A 14,461-nucleotide genomic window follows, 5' to 3' on the forward strand; every position below is an offset into this window, starting at 1 on the left:
GAGGTGGTGTAGTCTCTGTTGTTTGAATATCTGTGAATTCTGTTGTGCTTTCAACAGTTGGTGTATGAATGTGTGTTGTTTTAGGAATTTGAGAAGTAGACTTCTTTGTTTCCGGAGAATTTGACTCGGCGAAGTAATCTGGTTGTTGTGGATGTTATTTTGCGTAAGGATTTCTGGTGTGGTCTGTTGTTATAATTTCTGGCAACTTTGTAGTTGACGCCTCAGGTGTATATTGTGTGGTAGTTTGATCAGTTGTATAATTTTTATTTTTGTTATTGTTTTTTTATTTTAGCACTGGTAGTAGTGTGTTCTGTTGTTGCTGAAGGAATGTTGTTTTGGTGCTGTCTGCAGTTTTGTAGCAACGAGCGTTGTTGGGACACTTTGACTCGAGTAGACAGAGATGGTTGTTCTGTAGTTGAGGTGAGAGGTGGTGTAGTCTCTGTTGTTAGAATATCTGTGATTGTGTTGTGCTTTCAGTCGTTGGTGTGTGAATGTGTGTTGTTTGAGGAATTTGAGAAGTAGATTCCTTTGTTTCCGGAGAAATTTGACTCGTCGAAGTAATCATGGTTGTTGTGGATGTTATATTTTGCGTAAGGAATTTTGGTGTTGTTTCTGTTGTAGTAATTTCTGGCATCTTTGTAGTTGATTCCTCAGTTGTATATTGAGTGCTAGTTTGATCAGTTATTAGCTTTTCACTGGTAGTAGTGTGTTCTGTTGTTGCTGAAGGAATTGTTGTTTGTGGTGCTGTATGCGGGGTTGTAGCAACGAGCGTTGTTGGTACATCTTTGGCTCGAGTAGACAGAGATGGTTGTTTTGCAGTTGAGGTGAGAGGTGGTGTAGTCTCTGTTGTTTGAATATCTGTGAATTGTGTTGTGCTTTCAGTCGTTGGTGTATGAATGTGTGTTGTTTTAGGAATTTGAGAAGTAGACTTCTTTGTTTCCGGAGGAATTTGACTCGGCGAAGTAATCTTGGTTGTTGTGGATGTTATATTTTGCGTAAGGAATTCTGGTGTGGTTTCTGTTGTTGTAATTTCTGGCAACTTTGTAGTTGACGCCTCAGTTGTATATTGTGTGGTAGTTTGATCAGTTATTAATTTTTCACTGGTAGTAGTGTGTTCTGTTGTTGCTGAAGGAATTGTTGTTTGTGGTGCTGTCTGCAGTTTTGTAGCAACGAGCGTTGTTGGGTCACCTTTGACTCGAGTAGACAGAGATGGTTGTTCTGTAGCTGAGGTGAGAGGTGGTGTAGTCTCTGTTGTTCGAATATCTGTGAATTGTGTTGTGCTTTCAACAGTTGGTGTGTGAATGTGTGTTGTTTGAGGAATTTGAGCAGTAGATTTCTCTGTTTCCGGAGGAATTTGACTCGTCGAAGTAATCTGGGTTGTTGTGGATGTTATATTTTGCGTAAGGAATTCTGGTGTGGTTTCTGTTGTTGTAATTTCTGGCAACTTTGTAGTTGACGTCTCAGTTGTATATTGAGTGGTAGTTTGATCAGTTATTAGTCTTTCACTGGTAGTAGTGTTTCTGTTGTTGCTGAAGGAATTGTTGTTTGTGGTGCTGTATGCACTGTTGTTAGCAACGAGCGTTGTTGTTACATCTTTGGCTCGAGCAGACAGAGATGGTTGTTCTGTAGTTGAGGTGAGAGGTGGTGTAGTTTCTGTTGTAAGAATATCTGTGAATTGTGTTGTGCTTTCAGTCGTTGGTGTGGATGTGTGTTGTTTTAGGAATTTGAGAAGTAGATTTCTTTGTTTCAGGAGGAATTTTACTCGTCGAAGTAATCTGGTGTTTGTGGATGTTATATTTTGCGTAAGGAATTTGGTGTGTGTTCTGTTGTTGTAATTTCTGGCAACTTTGTAGTTGACGCCTTAGTTGTATATTGAGTGGTAGTTTGATCAGTAATTAGTTTTTCACTGGTAGTAGTGTGTTCTGTTGTTGCTGAAGGAATTGTTGTTTGTGGTGCTGTATGCAGTGTTGTAGCAACGATCGTTGTTGTTCATCTTTGGCTCGAGTAGACAGAGATGGTTGTTCTGTAGTTGAGGTGAGAGGTGTGTAGTCTCTGTTGTTTGAATATCTGTGAATTCTGTTGTTGTGCTTTCAACAGTTGGTGTACGAATGTGTGTTGTTTTAGGAATTTGAGAAGTAGACTTCTTTGTTCCGGAGGAATTTGACTCGTCGAAGTAATCTTGGTTGTTGTGGATGTTATATTTTGCGTAAGGATTTCTGGTGTGGTTGCTGTTGTTATAATTTCTGGCAACTTTGTAGTTGACGCCTCAGTTGTATATTGTGTGGTAGTTTGATCAGTTATTAATTTTTCACTGGTAGTAGTGTGTTCTGTGTTGCTGAAGGAATTGTTGTTTGTGGTGCTGTCTGCAGTTTTGTAGCAACGAGCGTTGTTGGGACACCTTTGACTCGAGTAGACAGAGATGGTTGTTCTGTAGTTGAGGTGAGAGGTGGTGTAGTCTCTGTTGTAAGAATATCTGTGAATTGTGTTGTGCTTTCAGTCGTTGGTGTGTGAATGTGTGTTGTTTGAGGAATTTGAGAAGTAGATTCCTTTGTTTCCGGAGAAATTTGACTCGTCGAAGTAATCATGGTTGTTGTGGATGTTATATTTTGCGTAAGGAATTTTGGTGTTGTTTCTGTTGTAGTAATTTCTGGCATCTTTGTAGTTGATTCCTCAGTTGTATATTGAGTGCTAGTTTGATCAGTTATTAGCTTTTCACTGGTAGTACTATGTTCTGTTGTTACTGAAGGAATTGTTGTTTGTGGTGCTGTATGCAGTGTTGTAGCAACGAACGTTGTTGGTACATCTTTGGCTCGAGTAGACAGAGATGGTTGTTCTGTAGTTGAGGTGAGAGGTGGTGTAGTCTCTGTTGTTAGAATATCTGTGAATTGTGTTGTGCTTTCAACAGTTGGTGTGTGAATGTGTGTTGTTTGAGGAATTTGAGAAGTAGATTCCTTTGTGTCTGGAGGAATTTGACTCGTCGAAGTAATCTGGGTTTTCGTGGATGTTATATTTTGCGTAAGGAATTCTGGTGTGGTTTCTGTTGTTGTAATTTCTGGCAACTTTGTAGTTGACGCCTGAATTGTATATTGTGTGGTAGTTTGATCAGTTATTAGTTTTTCACTGGTAGTAGTACTTTCTGTTGTTGCTGAAGGAATTGTTGTTTGTGGTGCTGTATGCACTGTTGTAGCAACGACCGTTGTTGGTACATCTTTGGCTCGAGTAGACAGAGATGGTTGTTCTGTTTTTGAGGTGAGAGGTTGTGTAGTCTCTGTTGTTAGAATATCTGTGAATTCCGTTGTGCTTTCAACAGTTGGTGTATGAATGTGTGTTGTTTTGGGAACTTGAGACGTAGATTTCTTTGTTTCCCGAGGAATTTGACTCGTCGAAGTAATCTGAGTTGTTGTGGATGTTATATTCTGCGTAAGGAATTCTGGTGTGGTTTCTATTGTAGTAATTTTTGGCAACTTTGTAGTTGTCGCCTCAGTTGTATATTGAGTGGTAGTTTGATCAGTTATTAGTTTTTCACTGGTAGTAGTGTATTCTGTTGTTGCTGAAGGAATTGTTGTTTGTGGTTCTGTACGCAGTGTTATAGAGACAGGCGTTGTTGGCACATCTTTGGCTCGAGTAGACAGAGATGGTTGTTCTGTAGTTGACGTAAGAAGTGGTGTAGTCTCTTTTGTTAGAATATCTGTGAATTGAGTTGTGCTTTCAACAGTTGGTGTGTGAATGTGTGTTGTTTGAGGAATTTGAGAAGTAGATTCCTTTGTTTCTGGAGGAATTTGACTCGTCAAAGTAATCTGGGTTTTCGTGGATGTTTTATTTTGCGTAAGGAATTCTGGTGTGGTTTCTGTTGTAGTAATTTCTGGCAACTTTGTAGTTGACGCCTCAGTTGTATATTGAGTGGTAGTTTGATCAGTTATTAGTTTTTCACTGGTAGTAGTATGTTCTGTTGTTGCTGAAGGAATTGTTGATTGTGGTGCTGTATGCAGATTTGTAGCAACGAACGTTGTTGGTTCATCTTTGGCTCGAGTAGACAGAGATGGTTGTTCTGTAGTTGAGGTGAGAGGTGGTGTAGTCTCTTTTGTTAGAATATCTGTGAATTCTGTTGTGCTTTCAACGGTTGGTGTGTGAATGTGTGTTGTTTGTGGAATTTGAGAAGTAGATTTCTTTGTTTCCCGAGGAATTTGAATCGTCGAAATAATCTGGGTTTTTTTGGATGTTATATTTTGCGTAAAGAATTCTGGTGTTGTTTCTGTTGTAGTAATTTCTGGCAACTTTGTAGTTGTCGCCTCAGTTGTATATTGAGTGGTAGTTTGATCAGTTATTAGTTTTTCACTGGTAGCAGTGTGTTGTGTTGTTGCTGAAGGAATTGTTGTTTGTGGTGCTGTATGCAGTGTTCTAGCAATGAGCGTTGTTGTTACATCTTTGGCTCGAGTAGACAGAGATGGTTGTTCTGTAGTTGAGGTGAGAGGTGGTGTAGTCTCTTTTGTTAGAATATCTGTGAATTCTGTTGTGCTCTCCACAGTTGGCGTGTGAATATGTGTTGTTTGTGGAATTTGAGAAGTAGATTCCTTTGTTTCTGGAGTAATTTCAGTTGTTGCTTGAGTGCTAGTTTGATTGGTGAGTCGTGTTCCTGTAGAACTGATTTGTCCTGTTGATGAAGGATATGATGCTGGCGTTAGTGTGCGCATTGTTGAAACACCAAGTGTAGGTCGAATAGATGTTTGTGAGAATGCTTCTTGGGTAATTGTGGTAATAGGTGATGTAATGTCTTTTGTTGCAATACCTGTAATTTCTGTTGCACTTTTAGTTGTTGTTGCCTTGATATGTGTTGTTTGAGGCATTTTAGTTGTAGATTTTTGTGATTGTATTTGAATGTGCGTTGTTGAAGGTATGTGTTTTCTTGTAGTCTTGGTGAGAAATTGTGTAAGGAACTGTGGTGTTGTTGCTGGTGTATGAGTCTCGAAAATCTTATCAGGTGGTTCTTGAGGTGTATATTCTGTTCTTGTTTCATTTGTACCCAGTGTGTAGTTTTTTTGTTGTGTTGATAAAGTTATTGTAGTGTGAGTTGGTATGTGTGTCATGCTAGAAACATCTGTGATTGGTACAGATGTTTGTCCAGTTTTTGTTGTCTGAGGTAGTGGAGTGTTTGTCTTTTGTTCTGTTTTCAGAATATCTGTAATTTGTGGTATGCTTTCAGTGGTAAACGTGTGAACATGTGCAGTGTGTGGAATTTGAGAAGTTGATTCAGCAGTTACCGTGTGAATTCGACTTGTTGATGGAATGTGTGTTCTAGTTGTGTCTTTGGTAGTTTGTGTAAGGGATTCTAGTGTGTATGCTGGTATTGTAATTTTGAGAGTCTTCTCAGTACTAGTGTGATCAGTTTGTGTTATTTCAATGGTGTGTTCTGTTGATGAAACAAATTTCTGATCAACTGGTGTGTGCATTGTGCTAGTTGCAGATGTGATTGGTATAGATGTTGGTGCATGTTTGTCCACAACCGACTGAGTTTGTTGTTTGGTAGTTTTTAGTGTTGGTGTAATCTTTGCTGTTCCTTCCGTTTTTAGAAGACTTGTCAATTGTGTTGTGCTTCCACTAGTAGATGTGCCAATGTTTGTTGTGTGAGGAAGCTGAGAAGTAGATTTAGCTGTTTCATTTTGTCTTGTTGAAGGAATGTGTGTTGTGTTGGTGATATTTTGTGTAAGCAGTTCTGGTGTACTTGTAGTTATATGTGTGAAAAATTTTTTAGTTGATTCCTGAGTTGTGTATTGAATGCTACTTTGACTGGTTAGTGGTGTATGAATGGTGTGTTCTTTGGAGAAAGTTACTGTTTGAGAGGGCGTGTGCATTGTGCCAGTGTCTTCAGCTTGAGTGGGCAGTATTGTTTGTTGTGTAGTAACAGCATGCATAGTAATTTCTGCCTCTGGATGTTTATCCTGTGTTATGATATCAGTCTCTGTTTCTTGAGTGGTTATGTTGTGAAATTTTGTTGTTTCAAGGAAGTCAGTAGTTACCTTAGTTCTTGCTGTGGAAATTTCTTGAGTTGTTGGTCGTCTTGTGGTTGTTGGTCGTCTTGTGGTTGTTGGTCGTCTTGTGGTTGTTGGTCGTCTTGTGGTTGTTGGTCGTCTTGTGGTTGTTGGTCGTCTTGTGGTTGTTGGTCGTCTTGTGGTTGTTGGTCGTCTTGTGGTTGTTGGTCGTCTTGTGGTTGTTGGTCGTCTTGTGGTTGTTGGTCGTCTTGTGGTTGTTGGTCGTCTTGTGGTTGTTGGTCGTCTTGTGGTTGTTGGTCGTCTTGTGGTTGTGGTTGTGGCTGTGGTTGTCGTTGTCGTTGTGGTTGTAGTTATTGGGAGGAACTCGATTTGAACTTCTGGAGTACTTGCTGCAGTTCTTGGTTGTGCTGTAGAATATTCAGTTATCTTTCGGCTTTTATCTGCATGTGTTATTCTTGACTCCAGTTCTGCTGGCTGAAAAGATAGAGTTGGTTGTTGAGTACTTGTGGTTAGCTGTTGTGAAAGGTATGTCTGGGTTGGGAGTTCAGTTTCAATATCTGTAATTTGTGTTGTGCTTTGAACAGTACTTTTGTCTACGTCAGTTTTTCGAGGAAAATTGGATGTCACAGGAGCAGTTTCTGTTTGAATAGAATTGGTCATATAAAGCAAAGTGGTCATATTGCTGGTAGTTTGAGTGGGCATATGTTTTGTAATTGCTTTCTGAACAGGATACTCAAGATTTTCTGGTGATGCTGAAGTTCTAAGTACAGCATTAGATTTGTCAGTTACTAGTAATTTAGCAGGGTGTTCTGCTGATGAAGCAGATGTCGTTTGAGATGGACTGTGCGGTGTATTAAAAGAAGCTGTACGAAGTACTGGAGTAGATTCCTCAGTTTCTCTCTGAAATTTACTTGTCGAAGTAATCTGTGTTGTGTCTGAGACAGGTGTTATAAGCATTTCTAGTGTGCTTCTTTGGGTTGTAATACCTGGAGTATTTTCAGTCGATGTTAAAGTGGCAGCTTCAGTGCTAGTTATATCACTGCGTGGGAGTTCAGTGACTGTCATTTGTTCTGTAGTTGAGAAAGCAATAGTTGTTTGAGTTGGTGTGGTCATAGTGGTATGAAAAATTGTGGTGGGCATAGATGTTTCTACTTTTTCAACTAGAGTTGATAGTGGAGGTAGTTTTGTTGCTGTGGTGAGAGGTTGTGCAGTCTCAGTTTTTGCAATATCTCCAAGATGTGTTGTGCTTTTGCTAATAGGTGTTATAACGTGTGTTGTTTTAGGAAGATGGAAAGTTGACTCCTCAGTTTCTGTCTGAATTGGAATTGTTGATGCAATGTGTGCCATTGTGATTCTGACAGGTGATGTAAGCATTTCTGACGTGCTTGTTTGTGTTGTAATTCCAGGAGTCTTTTCAGTCGATGTCAAAGTAATAGTTTCAGTGCTAGTTTTATCAGTGTGTGGCAGTCGACTGACAGTCGTATGTTCTATTATTGAGGAAGCAATAGTTGTTAGAGTGGGTGGGGTCATTATGGTATCAGAAATTGTGCTTGGCATAGATGTTTCTACTTCTTCGGCTGGGGTTGATAGAGGTGGTAGTTTTGTTGTTGTGGTGAGGGGTTGTGCAGTCTCAGTTTTTAGAAAAACAACAGGTCGTGTTGTTCTTTCAGTAGTAAGTGTTATAAGATGAGTTGTTGTAGAAAGTTTGGAAGTTGACTCCTCAGTTTCTGTTTGAATTGGAGTTGTTGATGTCTGTGCTGTGTCTGTAATAGGTGTTGTGAGCATTTCCGGTGTGCTTGTTTGTGTTGCAATTTCTAGAGACTTTTCAGTCGGGGTGAATGTGGAAGCTTCAGTGCTAGTCTTATTAACGTGTGGCAGTTTAATGACACTTGTTTGTTCCATCGTTGATGAAGCGATAAATGTTAGAGTTGGTGTGCTCGTTGTTGTACCAGAAATTATGGTGGGCATAGATGTTTGTACATCTTCGGCTGGAGTTGTTAGAGACGGTAGTTTTGTTGTCGCTGTTAGAGGTTCTGAAGTGACAGTTGTAATAATTTCTTCAGGTTGTGTTGTTGTTTCAGTAGTAGGTGTTATAAGATATGTTGTTGTAGGAAGTTGGGAAGTTGACTTCTTGGTTTCTGTTTGAATTTGTATTGTTGATGCTATGTGTGCAGTTGTGTCCGTGACAGATGCTGTAATCATTTCAGGTGTGACTGTTTGTGTGGTTGTTTCTGGAGTCTTTTCAGTCGATGTGAATGTGGTAGCTTCAGTTGTAGTTTTGTCAGTGCGTGGCAGATAAGTGACAGTCGTATGTTCTGCAGTTGAGGAAGCAATAGTTGTTTGAGTTGGTGTACTCACTGTGGGAGCAGAAATTGTGGTGGGCATAGATGTTTCTACTTCTTCGGCTAGAGTTGTTAGAGATGGTAGTTTTGTTGTCGCTGTTAGAGGTTCTGCAGTGTGAGTTGTAATAATTTCTTCAGGTTGTGTTGTTGTTTCACTAGTAGGTGTTAAAAGATGTGTTGTTGTAGGAAGTTGTGAAGTTGTCTTCTCGGTTTCTGTTTGAATCTGAGTTGTTGATGCTATGTGTGCAGTTGTGTCCGTGACAGGTTCTGTACTCATTTCTGTTGTGCCTGTTTGTGTGGTTGTTTCTGGAGTCTTTTCAGTCGATGTGAATGTGGTAGCTTCAGTTGTAGTTTTGACAGTGCGTGGCAGTTCAGTGACAGTCGTATGTTCTGCAGTTGAGGAAGCAATAGTTGTTTGAGTTGGTGTACTCAATGTGGGAGCAGAAATTGTGGTGGGCATAGATGTTTCTACTTCTTCGGCTAGAGTTGTTAGAGATGGTAGTTTTGTTGTCCCTGTTAGAGGTTGAGCAGTGTGAGTTATAATAATTTCTTCAGGTTGTGTTGTTGTTTCAGTAGTAGGTGTTATAAGATGTGTTGTTGTAGGAAGTTGGGAAGTTGTCTTCTCGGTTTCTGTTTGAATTTCTGTTGTTGATGCAATGTGTGCAGTTGTGTCCGTGTCAGGTGCTGTAATCATTTCTGGTGTGCTTGTTTGTGTGGTTGTTTCTGGAGTCTTTTCAGTCGATGTGAATGTGGTAGCTTCAGTTGTAGTTTTGTCAGTGCGTGGCAGATCAGTGACAGTCGTATGTTCTGCAGTTGAGGAAGCAATAGTTGTTTGAGTTGGTGTACTCACTGTGGGAGCAGAAATTGTGGTGGACATAGATGTTTCTACGTCTTCGGCTAGAGATGTTAGAGATGGTAGCTTTGTTGTTGCTGTTAGAGGTTCTGCAGTGTGAGTTGTACTAATTTCTTCAGGTTGTGTTGTTGTTTCAGTAGTAGGTGTTAAAATATGTGTTGTTGTAGGAAGTTGGGAAGTTGGCTTCTCTGTTTCTGTTTGAATCTGAGTTGTTGATGCAATGTGTGCAGTTGTGTCCGTGACAGGTTCTGTTATCATTTCTGTTGTGCCTGTTTGTCTGTTTTCTTCTGGAGTCTTTTCAGTCGATGTGAACGTGGTAGCTTCAGTTGTAGTTTTGTCAGTGCGTGGCAGTTCAGTGACAGTCGTATGTTCTGCAGTTGAAGAAGCAATAGTTGTTTGAGTTGGTGTACTCACTGTAGGAGCAGAAATCGTTGTGGGCATAGATGTTTCTACTTCTTCGGCTAGAGTTGTTAGAGATGGTAGTTTTGTTGTCGCTGTTAGAGGTTCTGCAGTGTGAGTTGTAATAATTTCTTCAGGTTGTGTTGTTGTTTGTTTCAGTAGTAGGTGTTAAAATATGTGTTGTTGTAGGAAGTTGGGAAGTAGGCTTCTCTGTTTCTGTTTGAATCTGAGTTGTTGATGCAATGTGTGCAGTTGTGTCCGTGACAGGTTCTGTTATCATTTCTGTTGTGCCTGTTTGTCTGTTTTCTTCTGGAGTCTTTTCAGTCGATGTGAATGTGGTAGCTTCAGTTGTAGTTTTGTCAGTGCGTGGCAGTTCAGTGACAGTTGTATGTTCTGCAGTTGAGGAAGCAATAGTTGTTTGAGTTGGTGTACTCATTGTAGGAGCAGAAATAGTTGTGGGCATAGATGTTTCTACTTCTTCGGCTAGAGTTGTTAGAGATGGTAGTTTTGTTGTCGCTGTTAGAGGTTCTGCAGTGTGAGTTGTAATAATTTCTTCAGGTTGTGTTGTTGTTTCAGTAGTAGGTGTTAAAAGATGTGTTGTTGTAGGAAGTTGGGAAGTTGATTCCTTTGTTTCTGTTTGAATTTGTGTTGTTGATGCAATGTGTGCAGTTGTGTCCGTGACAGGTGCTGTAATCATTTCTGCTGTGCCTGTTTGTGTGGTTGTTTCTGGAGTCTTTTCTGTCGATGTGAATGTGGTAGCTTCAGTTGTAGTTTTGTAAGTGCGTGGAAGTTCAGTGACAGTCGTATGTTCTGCAGTTGAGGAAGCAATAGTTGTTTGTGTTGGTGTACTCACTGTAGGAAAAGAAATTGTGGTGGGCTTAGATGTTTCTACTTCTTCGGCTAGAGTTATTAGAGATGGTAGTTTTGTTGTCGCTGTTAGAGGTTCTGCAGTGTGAGTTGTAATAATTTCTTCAGGTTCTGTTGTTTCAGTAGTAGGTGTTATATGATGTGTTGTTGTAGGAAGTTGTGAAGTTGTCTTCTCGGTTTCTGTTTGAAATTCTGTTGTTGATGCAATGTGTGCAGTTGTTTCCGTGACAGGTGCTGTAATCATTTCTGGTATGCTTGTTTGTGTGGTTGTTTCTGGAGTCTTTTCAGTGGATGTGAATGTGGTAGCTTCAGTTGTAGTTTTGTCAGTGCGTGGCAGTTCAGTGACAGTCGTATGTTCTGCAGTTGAGGAAGCAATAGTTGTTTGAGTCGGTGTACTCAGTGTGGGAGCAGAAATAGTTGTGGGCATAGATGTTTCTACTTCTTCGGCTAGAGTTGTTAGTGATGGTAGTTTTGTTGTCGCTTGTAGAGGTTCTTCAGTGTGAGTTGTAATAATTTCTTCAGGTTGTGTTCTTGTTTCAGTAGTAGGTGTTATAAGATGTGTTGTTGTAGGAAGTTGGGAAGTTGATTCCTCCGTTTCTGTTTGAATTTGAGTTGTTGATGCAATGTGTGCAGTTGTGTCCGTGACAGGTGCTGTAATCATTTCTGGTGTGCCTGTTTGTGTGGTAGTTTCTGGAGTCTTTTCAGTCGATGTGAATGTGGTAGCTTCAGTTGTAGTTTTCTCAGTGCGTGGCAGTTCAGTGACAGTCGTATGTTCTGAAATTGAGGTAACAGTAGTTGTTTGAGTTGGTGTACTCACTGTGGGAGCACAAATTGTGGTGGGCATAGATGTTTCTACTTCTTCGGCTAGAGTTGTTAGAGATGGTAGTTTTGTTGTCGCTGTTAGAGGTTCTGCAGTGTGAGTTGTAATAATTTCGTCAGGTTGTGTTGTTGTTTCAGTAGTAGGTGTTATAAGATATGTTGTTGTAGGAAGTTGGGAAGTTGATTCCTCTGTTTCTCTTTGAATTTGAGTTGTTGATGCAATGTGTGCAGTTGTCTCCGTGACAGGTGCTGTAATCATTTCTGGTGTGCCTGTTTGTGTGGTTGTTTCTGGAGTCTTTTCAGTGGATGTGAATGTGGTAGCTTCAGTTGTAGTTTTGTCAGTGCGTGGCAAATCAGTGACAGTCGTATGTTCTGCAGTTGAGGGAGCAATAGTTGTTTGTGTTGGTGTACTCACTGTAGAAGCAGAAATTGTGGTGGGCATAGATGTTTCCTCTTCTTCGGCTAGAGTTGTTAGAGATGGTAGTTTTGTTGTCGATGTTAGAGGCTCTGCAGTGTGAGTTGTAATAATTTCTTCAGGTTGTGTTGTTTCAGTAGTAGGGGTTAAAAGATGTGTTGTTGTAGGAAGTTGGGAAGTTGTGTTCTCTGTTTCTGTTTGAATTTGAGTTGTTGATGCAATGTGTGCAGTTGTGTCCGTGACAGGTGCTGTAATCATTTCTTGCGTGCCTGTTTGTGAGGTTGTTTCTGGAGTCTTTTCAGTCGATGTGAATGTGGTAGCTTCAGTTGTAGTTTTGTCAGTGCGTGGCAGTTCAGTGACAGTCGTATGTTCTCCAGTTGTGGAAGCAATTGATGTTTGAGTTGGTGTACTCAGTGTGGGAGCAGAAATTGTGGTGGGCATAGATGTTTCTACTTCTTCGGCTAGAGTTGTTAGAGATGGTAGTTTTGTTGTCGCTGTTAGAGGCTCTGCAGTGTGAGTTGTAATATTGTCTTCAGGTTGTGTTGCTGTTTCATAAGTAGGTGTTAAAAGATGTGTTGTTGTAGGAAGTTGGGAAGTTGATTCCTCTGTTTCTGTTGAATTTGAGTTGTTGATGCAATGTGTGCAGTTGTGTCCGTGACAGGTGCTGTAATCATCTCTGGTGTGCCTGTTTGTGTGGTAGTTTCTGGAGTCTTTTCAGTGGATGTGAACGTGGTAGCTTCAGTTGTAGTTTTGTCAGTGCGTGGCAGTTCAGTGACAGTCGTATGTTCTGCAGTTGAGGAAGCAATAGTTGTTTGAGTTGGTGTACTCATTGTAGGAGCTGAAATTGTTGTGGGCATAGATGTTTCTACTTCTTCGGCTAGAGTTGTTAGTGATGGTAGTTTTGTTGTCGCTTGTAGAGGTTCTTCAGTGTGAGTTGTAATATTGTCTTCAGGTTGTGTTGTTGTTTCAGTAGTAGGTGTTAAAAGATGTGTTGTTGTAGGAAGTTGGGAAATTGATTCCTTTGTTTCTGTTTGAAGTTGAGTTGTTGGTGCAATGTGTGCAGTAGTGTCCGTGACAGGTGCTGTGATCATTTCTGATGTGCCTGTTTGTGTGGTTGTTTCTGGAGTCTTTTCTGTCGATGTGAATGTGGTAGCTTCAGTTGTAGTTTTGTAAGTGCGTGGAAGTTCAGTGACAGTCGTATGTTCTGCAGTTGAGGAAGCAATAGTTGTTTGTGTTGGTGTACTCACTGTAGGAAAAGAAATTGTGGTGGGCTTAGATGTTTCTACTTCTTCGGCTAGAGTTGTTAGAGATGGTAGTTTTGTTGTCGCTGTTAGAGGTTCTGCAGTGTGAGTTGTAATAATTTCTTCAGGTTCTGTTGTTTCAGTAGTAGGTGTTATATGATGTGTTGTTGTAGGAAGTTGTGAAGTTGTCTTCTCGGTTTCTGTTTGAAATTCTGTTGTTGATGCAATGTGTGCAGTTGTTTCCGTGACAGGTGCTGTAATCATTTCTGGTATGCTTGTTGTGTGGTGTGGTTGTTTCTGGAGTCTTTTCAGTGGATGTGAATGTGGTAGCTTCAGTTGTAGTTTTGTCAGTGCGTGGCAGTTCAGTGACAGTCGTATGTTCTGCAGTTGAGGAGAAGCAATAGTTGTTTGAGTCGGTGTACTCAGTGTGGGAGCAGAAATAGTTGTGGGCATAGATGTTTCTATTCTTCGGCTAGAGTTGTTAGTGATGGTAGTTTTTTTGTCGCTTGTAGAGGTTCTTCAGTGTGAGTTGTAATAATTTCTTCAGGTTGTGTTCTTGTTTCTGTAGTAGTAGGTGTTATAAGATGTGTTGTTGTAGGAAGTTGGGAAGTCGATTCCTCTGTTTCTGTTTGAATTTGAGTTGTTGATGCAATGTGTGCAGTTGTGTCCGTGACAGGTGCTGTAATCATTTCTGGTGTGCCTGTTTGTGTGGTAGTTTCTGGAGTCTTTTCAGTCGATGTGAATGTGGTAGTTTCAGTTGTAGTTTTGTCAGTGCGTGGCAGTTCAGTGACAGTCGTATGTTCTGCAGTTGAGGAAGCAACAGTTGTTTGAGTTGGTGTACTCACTGTGGGAGCAGAAATAGTTGTGGGCATAGATGTTTCTACTTCTTCGGCTAGAGTGGTTAGAGATGGTAGTTTTGTTGTCGCTGATAGAGGTTCTGCAGTGTGAGTTGTAATAATTTCTTCAGGTTGTGTTGTTGTTTCAGTAGTAGTTGTTAAAAGATGTGTTGTTGTAAGAAGCTGGGAAGTTGATTCCTCTGTTTCTATTTGAATTTGAGTTGTTGATGCAATGTGTGCTGTTGTGTACGTGACAGGTGCTGTAATCATTTCTGGTGTGCCTGTTTGTGTGGTAGTTTCTGGAGACTTTTCAGTCGATGTGAATGTGGTAGCTTCAGTTGTAGTCTTGTCAGTGCGTGGCAGTTCAGTGAGAGTCGTATGTTCTGCAGTTGAGGAAGCAGTAGTTGTTTGCGTTGGTGTACTCACTGTGGGAGCAGAAATTGTTGTGTGCTTAGATGTTTCTACTTCTTCGGCTAGAGTTGTTAGAGATGGTAGTTTTGTTGTCGCTGTTAGAGGTTCTGCAGTGTGAGTTGTAATAATTTCTTCAATTTGTGTTGTTGTTTCAGTAGTAGGTGTTAAAAGATGTGTTGTAGGATGTTGGGAAGTTGATTCCTCTATTTCTGTTTGAATTTGAGTTGTTGATGCAATGTGTGCAGTTGTGTCCGTGACAGGTGCTGTAATCATTTCTGGTGTGACTGTTTG

The 14,461-nt window shown here is 40.5% G+C and overlaps 3 protein-coding genes across 3 annotated transcripts in view; all 3 read right to left on the minus strand.

Annotated features, from left to right (window-relative positions):
• Positions 1-445: 445 nt before the first annotated feature.
• Positions 446-12,123, minus strand: LOC115220732 (mucin-2-like). Its single transcript, XM_029790878.1, has 3 exons — positions 9,873-12,123; positions 2,399-9,688; positions 446-1,653 (listed from the first exon to the last, which is right to left on the minus strand). The coding sequence occupies exons 1-3, from the start codon at positions 12,121-12,123 to the stop codon at positions 446-448; spliced, it is 10,749 nt and encodes a 3,582-aa protein (XP_029646738.1).
• A 122-nt stretch (positions 12,124-12,245) lies between these two features.
• Positions 12,246-13,376, minus strand: LOC115220734 (mucin-5AC-like). Its single transcript, XM_029790879.1, has one exon. It carries the CDS (start codon positions 13,374-13,376, stop codon positions 12,246-12,248), a length of 1,131 nt encoding a protein of 376 aa, XP_029646739.1.
• Positions 13,377-13,384: 8 nt separating this feature from the next.
• Positions 13,385-14,461, minus strand: part of LOC115220735 (mucin-2-like) — a 3,603-nt gene continuing 2,526 nt past the window's right edge. The window contains exon 2 of the mRNA XM_029790880.2: positions 13,385-14,454. Coding sequence (XP_029646740.1) covers positions 13,385-14,454 — 1,070 coding nt within the window. The remainder of the gene's footprint in view (positions 14,455-14,461) is intronic.

Source organism: Octopus sinensis, linkage group LG17, assembly GCF_006345805.1.
Source record: "Octopus sinensis linkage group LG17, ASM634580v1, whole genome shotgun sequence".
NCBI classification, from domain to species: Eukaryota; Metazoa; Mollusca; class Cephalopoda; order Octopoda; family Octopodidae; genus Octopus; species Octopus sinensis.